General features: G+C 37.1%; 1 protein-coding gene across 1 annotated transcript in view; it reads right to left on the reverse strand.

Annotated features, from left to right (window-relative positions):
* Positions 1-25,000, reverse strand: part of LOC137623445 (uncharacterized) — a 190,520-nt gene that overhangs the window by 144,838 nt on the left and 20,682 nt on the right. Inside the window, exon 8 of the mRNA XM_068354281.1 lies at positions 11,108-11,273. Coding sequence (XP_068210382.1) covers positions 11,108-11,273 — 166 coding nt within the window. The remainder of the gene's footprint in view (positions 1-11,107; positions 11,274-25,000) is intronic.

Below are 25,000 nucleotides of genomic sequence, written 5' to 3' on the forward strand. Positions count from 1 at the left end.
TTGCCTTCCTACATTATTTACTCCCACATGCGGACTGGTACAAATCACTCGTTGCGGTACTTTGGAAATTATAAATCGGGTGATACCTTTGATGTGGTAAGTGGTTCTACTTGAAAGTTACTACCTGTGGAAGTGTACTGAGAGGAGGATTGAGAATTATTAAGTGGTGGGATATAAATTTATAAATGGCAACCTCACTACTTACCTCAAGTTCTTGGAGTCTTCTTTGTACCAAGAAATTTAGCATATGCCATGTAAGTGTTTTGTAAATATACTATGTACGAATATGTATATATATACATATATATGTATATATATACTGATATACATATATACATGAGTGTGCTAGTGTATATATATATATATATATATATACATATATATATAAATATATACATATATATATACAGTATATGTATAAACATATACATATATAAATGTGTGTGCTAGTGTGAGCAGATATATACATATATCTATATATATATATATATATATATATTCATATAAGTATATATACTGTATATATACATATATTTATATATATATATATATATATATGTATACAGTATATGTATAAACATATACATATATAAATGTGTGTGCTAGTGTAAGCAGATATATACATATATCTATATATATATATATATATATATATATATTCATATAAGTATATATATATATGTATATATATCATCAACCATTATATATATATACATAGACATATATACAAAACCACACATATATATGTATATATATAAATGTGTGTGTATCTATGTATATATGTAATGGTTGATGATATATATCAATATATATATATATATATATGTGTGTGTGTGTGTGTGTGTATAATGTATATACAACATCAGTCATTATACATATATATATATATATATATATCTCTATATATATATATATATATATACATATATATAATCCCAATCGTAGTACATGGAAAAGTTTTTTATTACAAGTAGCACACCGTAAGCAACAACCTAGAAGGAACGCGTCGCCTGATCCAACCAATCTGCCTCCCTTATGAATCACTTCCTCCAAACTAACTTCGTACGTTTAAAACCAGCAGAGTTTGAATAACAAACTTTTCCTTTTCCGAGCTACCCGTTTCCTCTTTCCTTACTCCTTGAAGTATTGCCAAATATTTCAGCTTTCGTATTCAACGAAATACGCAAGTAAATTCGGGGGAGTAAAATGGAACATAACTAAGTTACCACGCAAATAGTAAATGCTCAGTTTACTTGAAGTTATATAAGGTAAAGTAACTGGGTGTAAACGCAATTCTATAACATATTATGATACGAGTACATTTCATGATGCATGTAGGACATGGTTTATATACTATGTATATATATATATATATATATGTGTGTGTGTGTGTGTGTGTGTACATATATATATATATATATATACTGTATATACATACATATATATATATATATATATATGTGTGTGTGTGTGTGTGTATACGTATATATATCATGAATCCATATGTATACGTACAAACACACTCATATAAATATATACATATATACACACACACACATATATATATATATATATATATACATATATATATATATATATATATATTTATATATATGTGTGTGTGTGCATATATATACAGTATATATGCATATATATAAGTATATATATACATATATATAAGATAGATAGATAGATGTATATAATTTATTATTATATATACATCCATATATACATATATATATATATATATATATATATATTTATATATATATATATATATGTGTGTGTGTGCGTGTGTGTGTATGTGTGTGTGTTTTGTGTATATTCTCATTCAAAAGTATGCATATATGGAAAGTATGTCTCCTTTCACCTCTTTCCACAGCGGTTCCCAAACTTTTTTCCTGTGATTTCCCCCCGCACCCAGCTCAACCATCCAGATTTCCCCCTTTCATTTGTATGATAGAAAGATTAGTCACAGCAAACTGTTTATTTACTTATTTTAACGTATAGATATACTGATAAACACAGTTGCATCTAAAACAAGCCTTCTCTCTCTCTCTCTCTCTCTCTCTCTCTCTCTCTCTCTCTCTCTCATGAGAAATTCCATCTGATACTGTTTATTTCTATACGGTAGTTTACATTCCCCACTGTTTGTTTGGGGGGAAATTTCCCCCGTTTGGGAAATGCTGCCAGTTAGTGTTTGGTCCATTATAGTTGTAGTCAGTCTTTCATGGAATGGAGTTTCTAGCTCAATACTCTCCTGCATCCTGACTAGGACCCACCACAACCTACTAACTCCCATATCCTAATCAACTGCTTATTTCACCTGTGCTCAAAAGATTTTTCTGAAATAACTGTGTACGTGTGTATATAAGCTAAAGTTTCCATTCAAAACTTCATTGCCTTGTTTTTATAGAATACATTGCACATTTGTAAATAAAGTATCAGCAGTCCTTTTGTAGAGGAATCCATCAAAAAGGCATCTGACACCGCATCAAGCACACTTGATGAACACCATTTCTAGGAAAGTTTTCGCTATTCTATAGATAATTCTTTTTAGTCAGATTTGCACCACTCGCAGGGGTGCCCTTTTAGCTTGGGTGAAGAAGAATTGTTTGGTAATCTCAGTGTTGTCAGGTGTATGAGGACAGAGGAGATTCTGTAGAAAAATATGCCAGACTATTCGGTGTATGTGTAGGCAAAGGGAAAATGAACCGTAAACCAGAAAGAAGGATCATATGTAGTACTGTCTGGGCAGTCAAAGGACCCCATAACACATTAGCGGTAGTATCTCAACGTTTGGCTGGTCTTACCTAATCTTCATACCTTTTCCTCTTTCCTCATACTCTTGACAACGCTGAAATTATCAAACATTCCTACTTTCAAGAGGTTAACTACTGCACTGTAATTGTTCAGTGGCTACTTTCCTCTTGGTAATGATAGAAGAGACTCTTTAGCTACCGTAAGCCGCTCTTCTAGGAGAAGGGCACTCCAAAATCAAACAAACCATTATTCTCTAGTCTTGGGTAGTGCCATGTCCTCTGTATGGTCTTCCCCTTTCTTGGGTTAGAGGTCTCTAACTTGAGGGTACACTCGGACGCACTATTCAATCTTGTTTCTTTTCCTCTCATTATTCTATAGTTCTTATCCTTTTTATTTCCAAGTTTTCATAGTTTATATATGAAACATTTATTTCAATGTTATTATTGTTTTAAAACTTCACTTGCAGTTTTCCTTATTTCCTTTTCCTCCCAGTGCTATTTTCCCTGTTGGAGCCCTTAGATATATAGCATTCTGTTTTTCCTATTAAGGTTGTAGTTTAGCAAGTAATAATAATAATAATAACAATAATAATAATAATAATAATAATAATAATAATACCAGACAGAAAACATAATGATAGATAAGTACAGTATATTAACTACCGAGATTCATGAACGGTAAACCTAGACCATGAGAAATAACAACGACAGCAAATGCAGCCGTTTCTAGTCCACTGCATTGCAAAGGCCTCAGAAATGTCCTTATTCTTATCGGGGTTTTGGCCATTTCCTTCACCGCGCTGACCAGTTCGAATTGATGATGGTGGGAGATTTTAGACTGTTCGCCCACATCAAACCAACCTAGTATGGGAGATCATGACTAGTACAGCTTTGCTGACCTTGGCCTTTCACCGCGTTAAGGTTTCTTCACTCAAAAAGGGTGGATAAGAAATAAAAATAATAACAATTAAGACAGTATGAATTAAGAATCTTCTTCGGACTCTAGTACCTAATTTAGACATATTAGGGTTAAACAACAGACTAGGGACATGAGGGCTTCGAAAATGGTTTAGTCTGTTCGTTGTAAGTGCTTGGGGCCACTCGTTCTCGAGAAAAATGTTCTCAATGCTTTTAGCGCTAAAATCCTTACTTCCAGGGACAACGAATTGTATTTTCTTTCTCGCTTTTTTGGGGAGGTACACATATGTGCTATTGGATAAAGTTATTCCTTTTCTATGTTCCCGATTTTTTTAATTATATAATAACATTATTCAAAATGAAACATATATTAACGCGTATGTACATCATACATGGACACACACTTATATATATGTATGTGTATATATATATATATATATATATATATACTGTGTATATATCATCAGCTGTCACTAGTCCACTGCGAACATATATTAACGCGTATGTACACCACACGTGCGCAAACACTTATATATATATATATATATATACATATACTGTATATATATCATCAGCTGTTACTAGTCCACTGCAAACATATACTAACGCGTATCTATACCACACGAGCGCACTCACTTATATATATACATATATATATGATAAATTTTTTCCACTTATATATATATATATATATATATATATATTTATATATATATATCTATATATATATGTATTTATATATATATATATATATATATATCATCAGCTGTTACTAGTCCACTGCAAAACAAAGGCCTCAGACATGTCCTTCCACTTGCGTCTATTTATGGCCTTCCTGTGCCAGTCCACACACGCAAATTATCGTCTTTCCTTCCTTCCCCTGCTTCTTTTTACAATCTCTAGGAACCCATTATATCATTCTTAATGTTCATCTATCATCTGTCATTCTCATTATATGATTTGCATAAGTCCATTTCTTTTTCTTACGTGATATCAAAATATCCTCTATTTTAGTTTGCCCTCATATTCATGCTACTCTTTTATGTCTCTTTGTGTTATTCCCATCATTATTATTTCCATTGCTCTCTGCGTTATAACTAGTTTGTGCTCTAAGGCTTTAATAAGGCTCCAGGTTTCTCATGCATAAGTTGAAACTGGTAGGACCACCTCGTTAAATACTTTACTTTTTAGAGAAAGTGGCATTTTAATTCTTACAATCTCATTTTGTTTTCAAAAACCTCTCCATCCCATGCTTATCCTTCTTTCAATTTCGGTTTCGTGTCCTGGGGAAACACTTAATGTCTGTCCTAAGTACGTATATTCATTAACAATCTCTGCTTTCTCTATTTAAATTTCTATCATATTTTGCACTTCCCTCCCATGATCTACTAAACACAACTATCATCTTCTGTTAACTTGTTTTATGTCATCTCCAGATTTTAAGTTGCTAAGGTATTCCCCATTAATATTAATTCCTACATCTTCCAAATTTAGCATTTAAAATTTCTTCTAGACGTGCTGTAAATTATCTAAGAGAGATGGGGTCTTCCTCCCAAACGCCTTTCTCAATCGGAATTTTCTCACTAACCTTAAGTAGTTTTAGGATTTACATTTTGGTTATATATCTTCAAGTGTTCTAGCATGAGATTTATCTATTCCATGTCTTTGAAGGGCTTTCATTACTGCTGAGATTTTGACAGAATCAAAAGCTTTCTTACAGTCCATAAATGCCATACATGTATGCATTCATTCATATATATATATATATATATATATATATATATATGTATATATATATGTGTGTGTGCATGTGTATGTGGATATTGTCTTAAACCCTTGATGTAAATATTGATTTCTTATCATTATTACTTTAATTGCAATGAAAAAGTACATATGGAGAAATAGTGGTTGGTTTTCTGTATACGTTGAACTCAAATCCATCATTACATCTGTTTAAACAGAAATCTAAAATTATAACCTACAATTATTTTCTCACTCCATAGTCAAATCTTGTAACCACACCAATCTATCAAATCTATCACAAATTATCTAAATTTAATTTCCTAACCTGTGGTCATACTAAAACCTTCGAGTGTGAAATTTCCCATTAAATTTGAGCTAAAAATAATCTATACAAGTTGATTAATATTATTAAGATATTGTTGGTAAATGGTACCTTCAATTATCTCCTCTTACAATAGGAGAAAAACATTCTAGAACATCATCTATAGGTTCTTTAGTGAATAATGATACGACGTCAAAGCTGACAAGCCTAGAAGAACTGCTTTAAAGGTTTAAAAGCCACTCATGAACAGCAGAGGCAAGGGACAGTGACATTGCCCAAGCTAGTAGGATGATGCCCTAGAGACTGATCACATATACATATGAACAGAGCTGAAGCCCCGTCTTCATCCACGCGGGGACCAGCGTGGATCAGGCAATGGCTGCTCCCCCAAACACCCCAACACCCATCCTTACCTCAGAAGGATGGTGAGGTTGCAGAGACTACAAGAAACTACCTAACTTGAACGGAACTCAAAACCCAGTTGGGCAAATCGCCAGGCAGGGACGTTTCCAATTGGTCACCACAACCCGTAATTTACGAATGATTCAACGTGCAAAATAAGTTTATATCGTTTTTTTTTTATTTTTTTTTTTTTTTTTTTTCTGCTCTGGGGTACTGCAAACCAAAGGAAAGAGGATATTAACCAGGTGTTTGGATGAATTATAAGATTCTGAACCCACAGGACTAATTATTGGCCTGGCGCGATAATTTGGTTTATGGGTGTTAATGAGTCCATTCATATACGGTGGCGGTGGCGAAATCCCACAAAACACTTTGAAAACAATTTCATTCCCTTTTAAACAATTCTTTCACTGTTGTTGTTTTGATTAGCGTTTATTGTATAAATGAGAATTTTACCTAGTTCTGTACACGTGTGTTTATCATTAAAAATTTTATCCATTTTTCTCGTGTAATCATTTTTATTTAGAATTACTGATGCATCAGATTTTTCAGCCTTTGTCTATCGTATGTTTCCGTCTCCCTTTAATTCAGCAATGGATCGCCTAAATCTTTTAGCGCATTTCGGAACGACTGATTTTTTTTTGTGTTTGAGAAGAGGCCTGGTATTTCTGCCACTACTTCGTTCCCCAAATGTTTGCAAATGTTTGTATGTTCGTTCATATTCTTTCTATAGCATATATATTATAGCAATTTTATCTTTGTATTTGTCCTCTAAATAATGCCTCGAGAAATGGAGGATGAAACCACATAGTATCTTAAAAATGTTCTAGTTTATTTCTTATACAACAACAACCAACAAATTCACCCCGTTTCGCGTCCACTGCAGGACAAAGGCCCCAGTCATGTCCATTCATGGTTGGGGTTTTCATCCCCACGCCGGCCAGTGCAGATTGGTGATGGAGGGAGATTTTAGTCTGATCGCTCACAGGAAACCAACCTAGTTCGGGTCACCATGACCAGTACAGTTTTGCGTGTGCGTGTGCCCAGAGCGTGTATAAATATGTATACTATAGTCCATTTCTTTTAGCGATGCATATTTGCACCGACTCGCAACGGTGCCCTTTCAGCTCGGAAAAGTTTCCTGGTCGCTGATTGGTTAGAATTATCTTGTCCAACCAATCAGCGATCAGAAAACTATCTCGTACACAGCTTGAATGATCATTGATGTGGGATTTGAATTTATGAAAAAGCTAAAATTCGTGGAATTTTCTAATGTTAATGAAAGGCATCCAATTTTTCGTCTGTGTCTGGTAATTTTAGACGTTACTACCACATATAATTTTCTGTGTTGTTCTTGATTTTGACTAAATTCAGCATCGTTCTTCTTGATACGGGAAAATAATGTGGAGTCCCAACTAATTATCTTGACTATTTCTTAAGGATTTCATTAGTGCTATAATTGATATCTGCTGGTATTTAATCATATGGCAAAGTGCTTTTTTAATCGGTTCTAAGAATTTTATTGAATCTATTAACTTTCAAAGGGTTCCGGCAGTTGTACAATAATAGTCAGGAGGCTAGTACAGTGGCAACGTGTTCGCCCAGCATTCGCATGGCAACAGATCGATCCCAGCCGGGACCGTGAGTTTAAGCTGTTTACTGGGGAGGCCACGGCTGTAATTTGGCATCACAGTGGGGCTTTGGGTTTGCTCGGCTGACGGGTCTGGTGAGTATCTATTCCGATGAAACCGGAACTGAAACCAGACCTCTCACCCTTCACCCTCACTAATAACTTATAATTTGTACAATTTTGTTCAGATTATTCTAAAAGCAAAATCCTTTGTATCTCCTCAGTTTATGTGAGGGTCCTAGTTTATTTTTTACTCTTAGTACATTAAAGTCGAGTTAACCAGAACAGAAGAAATGACCATTAACATCTAAATGACTTTCGTAAAGATATGAGTAGATCAGTAACAATAACTTCCAGTTAAAGATAAAGTACCAATAAATGACAAACCCTGTCTACCGTTTCAAGAATTCTAGTTAAATGCCATCCGCCTTTAGAGGTTTAAAGGACGCTTATGAATGGCAGAGGCAAGAGACAGTGACATTGCCCTAGCAATCAGGACAATGTCCTAGAGACTGACCATATATTATATGATCAGCGCCCAAGCCTCCTCTCCACCCAAGCTAGAACCAGGGAGGGCCAGGCAGTGGCTGCTGATGACTCAGTAGATAGACCTATAGGCTCCCCCAAACTCCCCAACCTTAGCTCACAAGGATGGTAAGGTTGCAGACACTAATGGCACTAACGAGTCTGAGCGGGACTCGAACCCCCGTCTGGCAAACACCAGACAGAGACGTTACCAATCAGGCCACAACAACCCTAAAGATAATCTAAACCTTTTTAAGACAATCTAAATATAATGGTTATGTTGAAACATTAAGGCACATTGAAAAATATATAACTGAAAATTATATAGCATAAATCGTATAATATTCAAAATAGAGTTAATTTCATTTGGATTTTCCATATAATTGCATAAATAAAACCACGAATTAGCATAGAAATGCTGCCACTTGTCAATATACAAATAATGTCCTGGCAATATATTGGCACAGCTTTGCTCATAGGATTAACTGATTGAAAGCCAACACAGTAATCCGTGTTAATGACTTTATCCGCAGGAATATCCTGGGATCAGTGGTTACTTGCCTGTAACAACGATCGAGGTAGGAATGTAAGGCCTTGTTTTTCCATTGACCTTTTACTTTCTTCCGACATACCTGAGGTCAGAAGGAGACTGACCTCTCGGTGATTTCGTGTTCTTGATTAATACAATATATATATATATATATATATATATATATTTATATATATGTATATATATATACATACATACATACATACATACATATATTTATATATGTATAAATATATACACATACACATATATATATAATATATATATACATACATATATTTAAATATGTATAAATATATATATACACACACACACACATATATATATATATATATATATACATACATATATTTATATATGTATAAATATAAACACACACACATATATATGTGTATATATATATATATATATATATATACTGTAAGATACTCGACTGAAGTTTGTACTTTCGTTTGGTGATTAACATCATCGAACTCACATATCTATATATTTAAGAATATGGACATGATTATCCTTTTCCTTTCGGTTTCTGCATAAACCTGTAGGCATGAGGATGAACGCAGCAGTCTTTAGTACACATTTGCAATGTGATGAGCAAAGGGCAGTACACAGTGACCAAACTGCAGACAAAAATCATGAACTTAGGTCATTTATTAGGTATTAGTATTCACCTATTTCTACGTTATTGTTCCATCAATAATATGACCAAGTCTTTGCCTAAAAGTGTTGAGTCCTTTGTCCACGTGCAGTTTCTTTGTTTTGGTAGAGATACTTTAGTCCAGGAACAAGACACGCACCTTTGGAGGAGTGAGGTGAGCAGATGAGAATTCTATGCCTTTCTTTGCAGAAGGAACTGTTACCCCAACTCTCCAGCCATCTTAGTTTATCTTGTAGCTGAAGGCATTGGGGGATTTGATAGTCCCTGGGATCTACAATTCTCGTTTCATCTTGACTGAGTGGGCTTCCTTAAGTCTTCAACATATTTGACGGAGAAGGAGAGCGAAGTTTCGACTATCATTCGATATTGGGTGCAAGCCTTGGTAGAATATTTCTTATGTAGCCCTTCATCTCTCTCTCTCTCTCTCTCTCTCTCTCTCTCTCTCTCTCTCTCTCTCTCTATATATATATATATATATATATATAGTAGGTATGTATCTATGCATATATATACATATATTTGTATATCTAAATATATACATACATACAAACATACATATATATATATATATATATACTTTTATATAAACTGTATACATATGTGTGTATACATGTATGTATTTGAATATATGAATATATACATATATATATATATATATATATATATGTATGTATATATATACATATATATATATATATATATTATATAACCACAATCCCTTATTCATTAGCAATACAGAGATCCAAAGAAGAACTTACATAGCCCGTAACTTGCATATCACAATTTTCTGTTTGATTTATTTTCCCGTCTCTTTGACAGCCATTGCAAGAGTCTAAGACAGAGACCATTCGGTTGAGACTCATAATGACGAGTCCATTAATGTCCAAATTAGATGAGAAGGGACAGACCATTTGGAATTGCCTTTAATAACCATTACTCTTGGTACTTGGTCAGCGACGCCATTGGTCGAGCGGTGAAAGTTGAGAAAATACATTAAATTCGTACGAATGCGTTAATGGATCCTGCTTTTGATAATAGGGTTTTAGATACTGATTTAAACCCCGACGAAATTATACGTTTTATCATATTTTCGTCAGAACATGTTTTGGTTGTAATGATAATTCATACAGGTATTATGGCAGGTATGGTGTTAGTATACAGTTGTTAACATAGGGAAGTAGAAGTGATGGGAGTTATTATTTTATATATATACACACACACACATATATATATATATATATATATGTATATATATACATATATATATGTGTATGTATATATATATATATATATATATATTCATACAGGTATTATGGCCATGAAGTATGACTGATATCACTGAAATTATACAGAATACCTTAAAATATTTTCTAAATTAGGAAATATTCAATTGAAGTATTCTACAAACATGATACATAAAATATATTCCTTACTTTTTTATTTTTAGAAAACGCTAAGAAAATATTGATTCATTTATCTTAGTGTTCATGATACACTGTTAGCAAAATCAGATAAAAGTCTTATTTATTTCGACCGCGTTTAACTACACACTACTTTTTACAACACTTATCGGGCCTAAACATCAGTGGGTACTTACAGATCTGTCACTGAGATGATGAACAATGCAAGGAAGAGAGGCTGTCTTTCCGGATGGCACGGACACAGTGGACTCGGTGTCCCCGAACTGTGGACCCGTGAGCGAACCTTTGCCTCCGTCTCCACAACCTAAAAAGAAAGAAGGAAAACTTGTTGGGAAAAGTTTTCTGATGCAAGAAGTAAAGGTAAGATATTTTCCTAGATATGAGGAAAAGTACACTATTTTATGTATTATTTTTCATCATAAATAATAAAAATATATATATATATATATATATATATATATTATATATGTTACGCATTTTTTTTCTTTTTTTTTTTTGCGAAATTCGTTATTTTGCAAAGTTACCAGTCGTTTTACAAATAAACCTACATTGTGATATTTATGTCAAATAACCTTAATTGTCTGGTTACTTTGCAAATAACGCATAAAAAGGCTAGTTTGAAAATAAAATCTGTTCAATTTACAAAAAATACATGACAACCTGGTTATTTGCAAAGTCCCACATAATCTAGAATATCAGTTTGCTAAATGGCAAAACCTCAACACCAATTGGGTGAATTGTGTTGAGATTGTGTTCAGTCAGGCATGCGTGAACAGTAGTTTATTGTTTACTTGTGTGTTTGGATGGCTGAACTACTGAACTACTGAATGTCACACGAGTTAGTGTTTGTGCCTCTTGTTAGGACCTCTGGTTATCATCCAGCGATAGATGGAATAAAGGACAAGTTTTTCACTGTTGTCTGATTTGAGAAAAAAAAAATCATACAATGAAAGTTATGAAATGAAAAAAAGTAGGAGCATGAGGAAATTTTTTATATTAAAAAAACCTGAAGGGAAGGTGTCTCAAAAGGACCATATGCTTTTTAGAAAATACGATATCATGGAAATATCTTAAGAAGGGAACTGTTCTCAGATTCGTCTTTGCCGAAGATCTTTTTGATATTATTAAAGCCACACATCTTGCTAATGGACATGGAGCAAGGAATGTTTTTTTCTAAAGCTCTGAATGAAAAATATGTAAACATAACTATAGATCAAATAAAGCTCTTCCTGACATTCTGTGAAGGATGTCAACTAATAAAAACCAGTGTCCGTGGTCATCAAGCCAAACCTTTAAAGCAGCTTGAAGGTGCTTAAGTTAATTTAAAAATTAATCACATATATTTGTTCTCTAAAAGTGTTGTAAATGTGTGGAACAGATTTCATCATGAAGCAGTACATTGCAATACTATTTTAACATTCAAGAATGATTTAGACATACTCTACTTTAAATGCTAGCTTAGACAGTGGATGCTATATGTTGCAGGCTGATTTGATTGACATGCAGAGTCAGCGAGACAGGTAGTAACGGTACATTATGAACTAAGATCTTATCCATTGAAGATGTTCACAAGGAACGAGAGATAAGCCTTCGGGAAGTAGTTAATGCAGACTCAATGGGCCATGGACAATGTTTTATTCGTTACAGCTACTCAACACTGTAACAACAACCGGTGCAAGTATTATAGAAATCAAATTATCTGAAATAGCCAATGCAAATGTGGGTTTTCTAGTAAAAGCTAGTAAACTATCAACATTTTTATCATCCAAAGATATTTTGTCATTTTGCAAACTGACATTATAAGTTATGGGGATTCTGCAAGTATCCAGGTTATCATTTTTGGTAAATTTGCCTGGTTTTTTGCATAATGGCCTTATTATGTGTTTATTCGCAAAATAACCAGGCAATTAAGATGATTTTGTAAACAGGCTACGATTTAGGTTTATTTACAAAACATCCGGTAACTTTACGAAATAACCAATTTCGCAAAATCCGTAACATATATATACCCATTAAGTAGAAAAAGAAGATAGTAGGTGCTCTGCACAAGGTTTGGAAGACGACAATGAAAAGAAAAAATTTAACATGAGAATGGATCGTGAAGTTAACTTCTTATGGGAGTCGAACATAAATGTTATAAACAAAATCGAAATAAAGGTAACTTTTATGAGGAGCTGTTTTTACAGGGCATTTTGAGTAAAAAAAAAACTAAACAGTAGTAAGTTAAACGATACTAATCTTCGATTAAAAGGATAACTTTATGAAAAAATTAATTAATGCCCTAGGTGGGAGCCTATCCAGGTGAAGATAGTAAAGGTTAACTGGCAGGGTGATAGAGAAACCGAGAATATTTGGTTGGATAGAGTGAATCAATTAACACAGTAAGTGTAAGGGCAAACGTCGGTATTTTACAGAATGTTAATGATATATCAGTGTACAATTAAAAATGAACTGAAGTTATGTTTACCTTCTACAGAGGTAAACACCCTTAACTCAGCTTTGGGTGGGTAAACATGTCAGTGGAAGCTTTTTTGTTATAACCATTGTTGAATGTACATGTGGCAAGTTCCTTCTCTGCCACTTAGATGTTTCCCCAAATGGCGCTGCTACTCACTTATACCTGACTTGACTGTTAAGAGAAAATAGCAATACAACCATAGACCTTTTTCAATGCATGTGCCCTACCACATAGCTATATCACTCCCGCTTACACAGATAGTAACATCAAATGTTAAAATAATATTTTTAAAGTATGGTATATATATATATATATATATATGTGTGTGTGTATATGTATATAGGTATATATATATATATATATATGTATATATATACTGTGTATATATATATATATATATATTTATGTATATATATATATATATATGTATACATATATATACAGTATATATATATATATATATATGTATATATATATATATATATATAAATATATATATTTGTTTGTACATATATATTTGTATATATATACACATATATATATGTATATATATATATATATTCATTTATATACATAAATTTGTATATATATATATATATATATACTCCTACACCAGTCTATAAGATAAGAAATATGGTCCCAAGTGACTACCATGGTGAAGAACCAGACAATTGTCAAACATTAGCAAAGGATTTTTGCTCACCATTCGATCCCTTAACCAAGGTATAGGAATCTTATTACATCTAATTCAAAGGCTTCAATGAAAGAAATCTGATTCCAGAGAGGAAATGTGTAATTTTATTTAGAATATTAATAAAATATTACTCATTTTATGTCGGTAAATCGCCTAAAAAGCAAATTGTTGGCTCCATAATAGAATGATTTCATATTGGGTAATATTCAAATTTTGGTCAAAGACAAGTTTTGAGCCCGGGGAAAATTTTCATAATCCGACTTTAAAATTTGGTAAGGCAGATCCACTCGTGAGTTACTTAAGTTTATAATTCTTAACACGATTCCTTTCATCCACACATCATTCAGCGTTCCTGCAATTTCAAAATCCCATGAAGCCAGGGTGCCCTTTTATCGCTAAGAAAATTCTACATTAAAACAGACATCAGAAGTCAAATGTTAAAAAATAAGAAATAAAATAAAAAATAGGTACTATATGTCATAAATGCGCTCACAGGTCAAAGGAATTACTATTCTAAAATAGAAAAATAGATAAATATATTAGAGAAAATTGACTGTCACCGATTTCACGGGTTAAGATAACTTTGAAGAGGCCTGTGAAAGTAGATATTGCCAATATATCTATCTCTCTGTATATCTATCTATCTATATTTACATATATATATATACATATATATATATATATATATATATATATATATATATATATATATATATATACATATATATATATATATATATATATATAAATGTATATATATATATATATATATATATATATATATATATATATACTGTGGTAAAAGTTTGATTAATTCCCTGACCAGGGCTTGTAAGGTATGTCTGGATTATGGAAAAGTTGCAAAGACTTGTGTCAGAGAACTATGAAAAAAAATTTCAGGAAAAGTGCAGAGTAGGGCTCTAGTGGACAAATTAATACACATAACAGGAGGACTAATTCTGGAAGAATATTATTGGTTTAGACAAAGAACGGAGTTTGCTCACTAATTGTGTGTAACGAAAGCACTTAAAAAATAAAAACAGAATAAAATAATTAAAAATACAGTGTGTAGGTTGTTGAGGTTATTTGATATAGAGCAAGAGGCAGAAACTTATCAACAGTTTTTATGCTGAAAGTTAAGAGTGCGTCAGAATATGTAGATGAGATAGCAGCAGATTTATATATTATTTGCATGTCTCTCCATACAAGGTCGAGCTTTAAATGTAACTGGAAACGTTGACAATTACATCTAAAAGAAGATCCTTCTCTTTTATGTTCCTTTTACGCATCCAATAATGAAGTTTCTAAAACTATTCTCGAAATTTTACACTTTGTTACTAACTCACCCAGAACAATCGTTCTCCACGTTGCCTTCAAAAGTCAAAAACATCTGATACGAAAGTTTTAGTCATTTTCAGCAACATAAAACCAGGTTGGAAATTCTTTTTTGTACATGGGTGAATACAAACGACTAATTCATTCACTCCCCTGATTACACGACGAATACTGCAAGAAGAATTCTTCAAATTAATTCAAGGCCGGGAAAAAAATATATATATAACCAAGTCATAGAAGCATGAAAGAGAATAATCCGCGGTGAAGCCGAAAGGCTGCAGGAAATGCTCAAAGAATTTTTATTCCTCGCTACCATAAAGAAGTAAAAATTTCATTTCGGTTTCCTGGAAGCTACAAGCAGAGAGTTCAGACCGAAATTTGTTCGAAATGGAAATGTCTATTGTTCTTCTTATGAGAGTGAATGGGAGAAACCTCTGGGTTTCTGCCGTTAATCATCGTCCAGCGTTATCTGATTTTCTTGCTCAGCAAATACCAGAACGAAAAATATACACATCACTGAACATGAAAACACAAAATTAAGGTTGCAGGGAATTATTATTATTATTATTATTATTATTATTATTATTATTATTATTATTATTATTATTATTATTATTATTATTATTGTTATTATTATTATTATTATTATTAGCTAAGCTACACCTAGTTGGAAAAGCAGAACATTACAAGCCCCTATTATTATCATCATCATTATTATTATTATTATTATTATTATTATTATTATTATTATTATTATTATTATTAGCTAAGCTACACCTAGTTGGAAAAGCAGAACATTATAAGCCCCTATTATTATTATTATTATTATTATTATTATTATTATTATTATTATTATTATTATTATTAGATAAGCTACAACCCTAGTTGGAAAAGCAGAACGCTATAAGCCCCCTATTATTATTATATTATTATTATTACTATTATTTTTATTGTTATTATTATCATCATCATTATTATTATTTTCATCATTATCATTATTGTTATTATTATTAGATAAGCTACAACCCTAGTTGGAAAAGCAGAACGCTATAAGCCCTAGGGCTTTAACAAGGAATAATAGCCCACTGAAGAAAGAAAATGAATAACAATATTAAAATAGACCTTTCATGATTAAACTATGAAAAGAGTCTTATGTTCATAAATAAAGTATGAAAAGAGGCTTATGTTAGCCTAATGAACAGGAAACATTCTCTGCAAGTTCGAACTTTTTAAGAAAATCCACCGACTTACATACATAATACATACAGTGATAATGAATGTAGAAAAGCTGCAAATGTCCGTGACATAATTATGTAGTATTGGTTTTCCATGAAGTTTTAAAGCCTTGTCGTGAAGTTTTAACTAAAGCAAACAATATCAGCGAGGAAGTCAGAATATGGTAAGGTCATGCACAGGTCTCCTGCTTTGACAAGCATAGTTAAGCGTTAGTTTTCCATCAAAAATAGTTATTTTAGCTAGCCTTCAGCTGAATGGATAAAAAAGAAGTTTGGAAAAAAAGTTTTTCTACGTGTGAACCACCATAGAAAAAAACTTAATATTCCTGGCTATTGAAGCAAACTTTGGATCCAAAATCCCAATGAAAGCAAAAAATTGTGTTTGCAAAGTATATCAGTGGTAGATCCCTGTACTTGCGTTAGAAGGTCTATGGTTTGATTCTAGATTGTTCCAACCAGTCGATCAGCCTTTGTCTTGTATCGGCAGCTGGGAAACGTAGAAAACCATAGGGTTGTTTATATATATATATATATATATATACATAGATATATATATATATATATATATGTGTGTGTGTGTGTGTATATATATGTGTATGTGTATATATATACATACTGTACAGTATATATATATATATATATATATATATCCATATATATATATATATATGCATACAGTATATATATATATATATATATATATCTATGTATATATACTGCATACAGTATATATATATGTATATATATATATATATATATATATAATATATATATATATATGTGTGTATATATATACTGTATAAAGTGTATATATATATGTATATATATGTGTGTGTATATATATATATATACTGTATAAAGTGTGTGTGTATGTGTATATATATATATATATATATACAACGGATTTTGAGCGAAGCGAAAAATCTATTTTTGGGTGAGATGGCCATGTCGTCCTGATGGAAGTTCCTATAGGGTAGCTTCCTAGGGTATATTACAACTACGGCGATATTCCCAGAGAATTTACCTTAAGGTACCCAGAATTCTAACTCCTGGAGCGAATATCCCTAATGAAAGGGATATCGCGACATATCAGAAGACGTATTCTTGACACGCCACATGGCAATCTGCACCCCAAACAGAGATAACACATCGAAGGGGTCAATTGGCAAGAAAACGAAAACGGGAAAGAAAAAGGGGGAGCCGCTCCCAAGGCTCCCTCTTCTCTCGTTTCGTAAGCGTGCCTGGCGCCAATCCTGGCGCCATCTGTATTCCTTGTAGCGATACACGAGGTGCTACAGATACTGTATGTAGGGAGGGGTCCTACAGCCCTTTCATAGAAAGGGAAGGGCGGGTCCATCAGGACGACATGGCCATCTCACCCAAAAATAGATTTTTCGCTTCGCTCAAAATCCGTTTTTTGGGCTCAAGCCATGTCGTCCTGATGGAAGTATACCAGAGCATTACTGTATCTGTGGATTCTCAGAACGTGCCGTACTCCCCGGAGGTAATTTTTCCCGGTCGACTAGACCTAGAGACCTAAGATGTTACCGTTATACATCTTTTCAACTAACCATAAACCATGTTAGAGCTTCCTGCCCCCTACAGGGAAGAGTCCTACTAGACTCTGGAAAAGTCTCGAAGAGTACATATACCTATGTATGAATACCAGGCAAGCCAATATAGTGGTCTCACTCTATATTAAGTAAAGCATAGTTTATAAAGAACCACTGCGTCAATATGAAATATCGACCAGTTCTCCGCACAATACTTGTATTGGACAAAGGTTTATATCCGCATAGGAGGAAACTTGTAAATCCGCCACCGTCCCGTTATGGGATGGAGTCCTCCCGTTAAGGGAAAGCATAAACCAATGCAACATAGCTTGCATAAAGGAACAATTCTATTAGAATTATCCCAGATAAAGTACATAAAATGAATGCTCAATTATACCAATAAATTGACACAGGTGAAGGAGACGCAAGGTTCTCAAGAACCAGTTTATTGACAGACAATAAATAGACAGGTTAACAACAATTATATATATATATATATATATATATATATATATATAGAAGAGGATAACCCAAAACTTTAAGCATAAGTATGATAGTAAACAGAACTTGTTTATCTGAAAGAAACAACATTATTGCCACTTTTAAGATACCGAGGTATCAAAGTCATAAAAGTCTGTATTACCAATCAATCACATTAGCGTTAGAAACGCTCGGCACACATGTCTACGTGGGCAACTCAGTGCCCTCACTTAGTTTGTAGTACAGTATGTAACTACACACTCACCCTGGAATTAATCGTCCCAATTAAAAACAACTGTTCCTCGCAGAGTTAAACAGTAGGGTTAACGACGCGACCCACTGCTACCACAGATCTCTTTAGTTCCTCTACTTGCTTCGCATAGTGGCGAAAGAACACTCTGGAAGACTTCCAGCCAGTGTATGAACGGAGATGTTCAAAATCCATACAATTAAAGAAATTTAAGGATGAGGCGACTTTCCTCGGATCGTGACCTGCGGGTGTACTGTCAGGATCCGCTCTGCGAATAAAATATGTGATTTTCGCTCTGAGTTGATTCAGAGATAAATTTGAGCCTGATGTTTCTCCCCTGAATAGTTGACCACCCTTGAAGTCTGAAGTTCTACGAAGATAGACCTTTAGGCATTCTACTGGACATAGAGATGCATCTTCTTTCAGAGGGCAGATTCTCCAGGGACCCCACCTGTTGGTGGGTAACTCATTCTTGGCGAGAAACGTAGGATCCGGAAACAGGTTCAGTTCTCCCCCATCCAGGAACTGAACACGACCTGCCTCTCTCGAGAGGGCTACGATCTCACTAACCCTGGCCCCGGACGCGAGTGCAAATAGGAAAATAACTTTTGGGTCAAATCCTTTAACGTACACTCCTCATTGCTCAACAGAGAAGCGAAATGAAGAACTTTGTCTAAAGACCATGAAATGGGCTTTGGAGGTGCTGAAGGTCTGAGCCTAGCGCAGGCTTTCGGAACTTTATTAAAGATCTCGTTACCGAGGTCGACCTGGAAGGCATATAGAATGGGTCTTGTCAAAGCAGACTTACACGCCGAAATCGTGTTAGCTGCCAACCCCTGACCATGGAGGTGGATGAAGAAAGATAAGCAGAAGTCTGTCGAGATCTCCTGCGGATTCTTCGCCTTGACAAAGGCCACCCATTTTCTCCAAGATGACTCATATTGCCTTCTAGTAGATTTGCACTTATATTCCTCTAGGAAGTCTATGCTGGCTTTCGAAATCCCGAAACGCTTTCTCACTGCTAGGGAGAGAAAATCATGAGCTGCAGGGTCCGGGTTTTCTGTAATGAAGCGCAGACAGTCGACTTCTGGACTCGCTGGGTCAGAACTGGATCTGGTAGCGGTATAAACTTCAACCGTAGTTCCAATGCCAGGGGGAACCACACGCTGTTCGGCCACTTGTGGGCCACTATTGCCGCTACCCCCTTGAAGGATCTCAGTTTGTTGAGGACCCTCAACAGAAGGTTGTGAGGAGGGAACAGATAAATTCTGGACCATCTGTTCCAGTCGAGGGACATCGCGTCCACTGCTTCCGCTAAGGGGTCCTCGTACGGGGACACGTACAGGGGCAACTTCTTGTTGTCTTTCGTCGCAAAGAGGTCTATCTGCAGTTCTGGGACTTGATTCAGAATGAAGGAGAATGATCCTGCGTCTAAGGCCCATTCCGACTCTATCGGTGTGAACCTGGATAGAGCGTCCGCTGTCACATTGCGGACTCCTTGAAGGTGAACTGCCGAAAGGTACCACTTCTTCTTTTCCGCCAATCGGAAGATGGCCAACATCACCTGGTTGAGAGGTGGTGACCTCGATCCTTGTCGATTCAAACATCTCACAACTACCTCGCTGTCCATCACCAACCTTATGTGGATCGAGTGACGCGGGGAGACTTTCTTTAAGGTAAGGAGCACTGCCATAGCTTCTAGAAAGTTTATGTGAAAGGTCTTGAATAGCTTGGACCAAGTCCCCTGAACTTTTTTCCGATGAGAGTGACCTCCCCATCCCTCCTTCGAGGCGTCTGAGTGAATCGTCACCGACGGGGGAGGTGGCTGAAGAAGAACCGACTTCTTTAGATGTCTGGCTTGGGACCAAGGCCTGAGAAGAGTACGTAGCCGAAGCGAAACTGGTCTTCCCAGATCTCTTCGCGCGTTTGATCCATAACTTCTCCAAACTCCGGTTGCATCCTTTAGCTGTGCTCTTAGCACTGGGTCTGTCACCGAAGCAAACTGGAGAGAACCCAGTACCCTCTCCTGTTCGCGTCTTGATATCCTTTCGGAATCTAGAAGTCTCTTGACAGAACCCGCTATCTCCTTCCTTTTCTTCCCCGGGATGGAGAAACGGTGTGACATTAGGTCCCAGTGGATTCCCAGCCACTGGAACTTTTGAGATGGAGAAAGTCGAGACTTTTTTCTGTTGATCTTGAAGCCTAGATACTTTAGGAACTGGATCACTTGACTGGAAGCTTGCAAGCATTCTGTCTCGGATGCTGCCCACACCAGCCAGTCGTCCAGGTAGGCTACTACCTGAATTCCCTTTAGGCGTAATTGTTTGAGAGCTACGCTCGCAAGCTTCGTGAAAATCCTTGGGGCTATATTTAGCCCGAATGGCATGGCTCTGAAGGCGTATAGTCTTCGTTGTAGCTTGAACCCTAGGTAGGGGGAGAGTCGAGGGTTGATTGGGACGTGCCAATAGGTGTCTGACAAGTCTATGGAGACGGAATATGCCCTCTTGGGCAGTAAGGTCCTTATGTGTTGCAGTGTTAGCATCTTGAACTTGCAATTCACTATGAACTTGTTGAGTGGCGACAAGTCCAGAATGACTCTGAGCTTTTCCGAGTCTTTCTTGGGAACACAAAACAGCCTCCCTTGGAATTTGATGGACTTCACCCTTCGGATCACTTTTTTCTCCAACAGTTCTTGGATGTACTCCTCCAGAACGGGGGTGGAGTGTTGGAAAAACCGAGGGCACGGGGGTGGAGTGCTGTACCAGCTCCAGCCCAGTCCGTTCTTGAGTAGGCTGTGGGCCCAGGGATCGAAGGTCCACCGATCCCGAAAATTCTGAAGTCTCCCTCCTACCGGCATCATCTCACTTGGACTGCCGTCCTGAGGTCTTGCCTCCCTGACCGCGACCACCCCTGAATCCCCTTCCCCTTGAGGGGCGCCTAGACGAGCCTCTGGCTGCTCCTCTAGGCTTTGCTCGAAAGGAAGTAGACTGCCCTTCGAACGTTGGGGTGAATGCCGTGGACTGTGTCGACACGGCCTGGGGTACCCACTGGAATGTGGTCGGGGTTTGTGCCCCCATCTGGGGCACTGAAGGCAAGGGCAATTGCAGTTACTGTTGCTGTCTAAGAGGCTTGGCTGGCCGAGACGGTAGCCTAGTCCTCATAGTCTTCCTCTTTGGTTGAGGACCCTCATCCGGGGAAGACTTTCTTTTGATAGCTAGGCCCCACTTCTGGAGAAGGTTTCTATTCTCCGTGGCGGCCTTATCAACAACTTCTTTGACCAATTCGGTAGGGAAAAGGTCTTTGCCCCAAATGTTGGAGGAGATTAGTTTCCTTGGCTCGTGCCTCACCGTAGCCGAGGTGAACACGAACTCCCTACAAGCTCTCCTCGCCCCGACGAAGCTATAAAGATCCTTCGTCACTGTGGCCAGATGAGTCTTGGCCACTACCATGAACATTTCATGGACCTTGGGGTCACTTGCCATCGTCTCAAGAGTAGTCTGAAGAGACATTGAGGCAGCCAGTCTTTCTTTTGTCTCGAGCTCTCTCCGCAAAAGAAAGTCAGAAAGCTTAGGGAGGTCCTCGCCGAACTGACGTCCGGCAATATCAGCCTCCAACTTCCCAACTGAGAAGGTAAGATGGACGTCCTTCCAGTCTTTGTGGTCCATAGGCAGGGCCAGCGACAAGGGTTTACACTCCTCCAGGGAGGGGCAAGGCTTGCCGGCCTCGACTGCTTTTAGTACAGCCGCAAACCCTTTCTGTAAAAAGGGGAAGGCTCTAGCAGGAGAGGACACAAAGGAAGGGAGCTTCTTACTCAATGCAGCTACCTTTGAGTTCGTGAAGCCCCTCTCTTTCATCGAGGATGAAAGCAAAGCTTGAGCCTTAGCATGGTCCATCACTATGACCTCCTTCGGCTCTGTCTCCTCCTTTGAAGCTGGTTCCTTCCTCAACCGGACATAACAGTCCGGATATGACCCCTTGCTGGGCCAGAATTCCACCTCCTCTAGGGGAACTGAACCCAACTTATCCGAGATGACGATCTTTCCAGTCGTCATCGGCATGTGCTCAGCATACCTCCACGGGTTAGCATCCGAGCACAAGGGAAGGTCTTTCACATTGAGCCTTTTTTGGGGCCCATGTGATGCTGCAAGCCTCTGCATCTGCAGTTCCATTGCAGCCGCCTTCTCCTGATTCTCCTTCTGCATTTGTTGGATCATTCCAACAATGGAGGAGAGGGCCTGTCCCAGCTCTACTGGGAGAGCGGACGATGTTGAGGGAATAGGCTCCGGGATCTGAACCGGAGTAGCCGACACCTCGTCGACCTCTTCCTCTACGACGTCCGGGGCTTGAACTTCATCCTGGGCTCCTGCCAGGAGGTCTTCCTCCAGACGCTCGTCCACGTCAGACATCCTGTCGTCCAACTGGATGTCTTGCAAAGCGACCGCGACTTCAGCATCCACCTGGATCTGAACTTGGGGGATCTCCTCTTGAGGCTGGGGAATCACTGCATCAGCTGATGCCCTAGGGAAAAGATACGCTCTCATCTTCTCACTTGGAAGATAAGGTCCAGAGGTGTTCTTCTGGAAGCCCCTTACCCAGGTACAAAGCTTCTCCCTTGCTATATCCCTTGATTCCGCCGTCCTAGGGGAATCAAAGGCCTCAGTAATCAGGTTAGTGCACACGGTACATACCTGAGGGTCCCAATACTGGAGATCACCCTTGGAGACAGCGCATGCTGCGTGCCTCCTACAAAACTCATGTCCGCAGAGGTTCTTACTGCGGACGTTGCAGAAAACACTTCCGCACTTCAGAGGGTCCTCCTGTAAAGAGAAGAAATTTCCATGAGTATCAAGTGAACTACGTATCACTGGATATGCACAGTTTAGCATAACAAATCAGAAAGGAAAGACACACACTTGTGTTTCCTTCACAACCAATTGTTGCAGCCTTCCAGATAATAAAATCGTATGATTAATCTCTTCTAGAATAACCAATGAAAAGTTTCCAGAGGAAACAGATGTAGCTCACACCTAAGCAATGATTTTAAAATCCCGGATAATAGACAAGAAAGAACTCACTTTCTTATCTGTAAGGCAACACCAAAGGGCTGTGCAAGACAACACAAAAGTGTTAGAACACACAGTGCTGTACCAAAACTTATACTATAGTTTTCTTCCTACAGTATATGTTATACTGAAGAATACTGGTACAGTATAGAAGGTACACACCATAACTAGCTTTAAAGTATACTACTTAATAGCTATAAGGCGGCAGAACGCTGGTTCAAATGTATGTGCCGGCCGGCAACAGCCAATGTCGGCCGGCAGTTATTACACAAGGTAGTACCCGGCTGCCGGCCACTGCTCATAGCGACCGGCAGACAAGGGCTGACATTAGCCGGCCGGCAAAGGTAAACAACCGATGCCGGCCAGCAGCAAAAGAACCAGAGGACTACGACTGCCCGGCTGCCGGCCTCATAGGCCGGCAGCCGGGTCGGGTACAGCACTAGAAGAAAACAGAATGGATGCCGGGATAAGAGCGTAAACTACCTCCAAGCCCGGCAATCCGAAAGAGTGCATATAAGGAAGGGGAGAATCTAATTCAGGCTTCCTGACCAATGACGTCTGGCTCTACAGGCAGGCATGGATGAGGGACCAAGGGAGGTCCGGGCAGCACTCAAAGCAGAAGACCCTTGCCGGCCGGCAGACTCTGCCGGCCGGCAAGGGACTGAGTCAATTCCACATCCTAACCTATCCTAGGTCCAGATGTAGAATGACGTACAGTACTGTAATGGCTAGGCCATTACGGAGATAGAGGGGGAAGGGACAAAAGAGGGTCCTACCAACCTTGCTTTAGTGAAGGATCACCCGCAGCCAAGAAAACTCATCTTAGCCTAAGGGAGATCCAAGGAGGGAGGCCAGCAATACTTGCCAGCTCCCAATGAACTAAAGCAAGGAAGGTGTTGCTACTCCCAGGGAAAGGATCTTATCCTCCCACCGAGAACAGCAACAAGGACTAGTCTGCTAGATCACAAAAGAAGGAATCATCTCGTACAGAAACCTTCGGC

Source organism: Palaemon carinicauda, chromosome 30, assembly GCF_036898095.1.
Source record: "Palaemon carinicauda isolate YSFRI2023 chromosome 30, ASM3689809v2, whole genome shotgun sequence".
NCBI classification, from domain to species: Eukaryota; Metazoa; Arthropoda; class Malacostraca; order Decapoda; family Palaemonidae; genus Palaemon; species Palaemon carinicauda.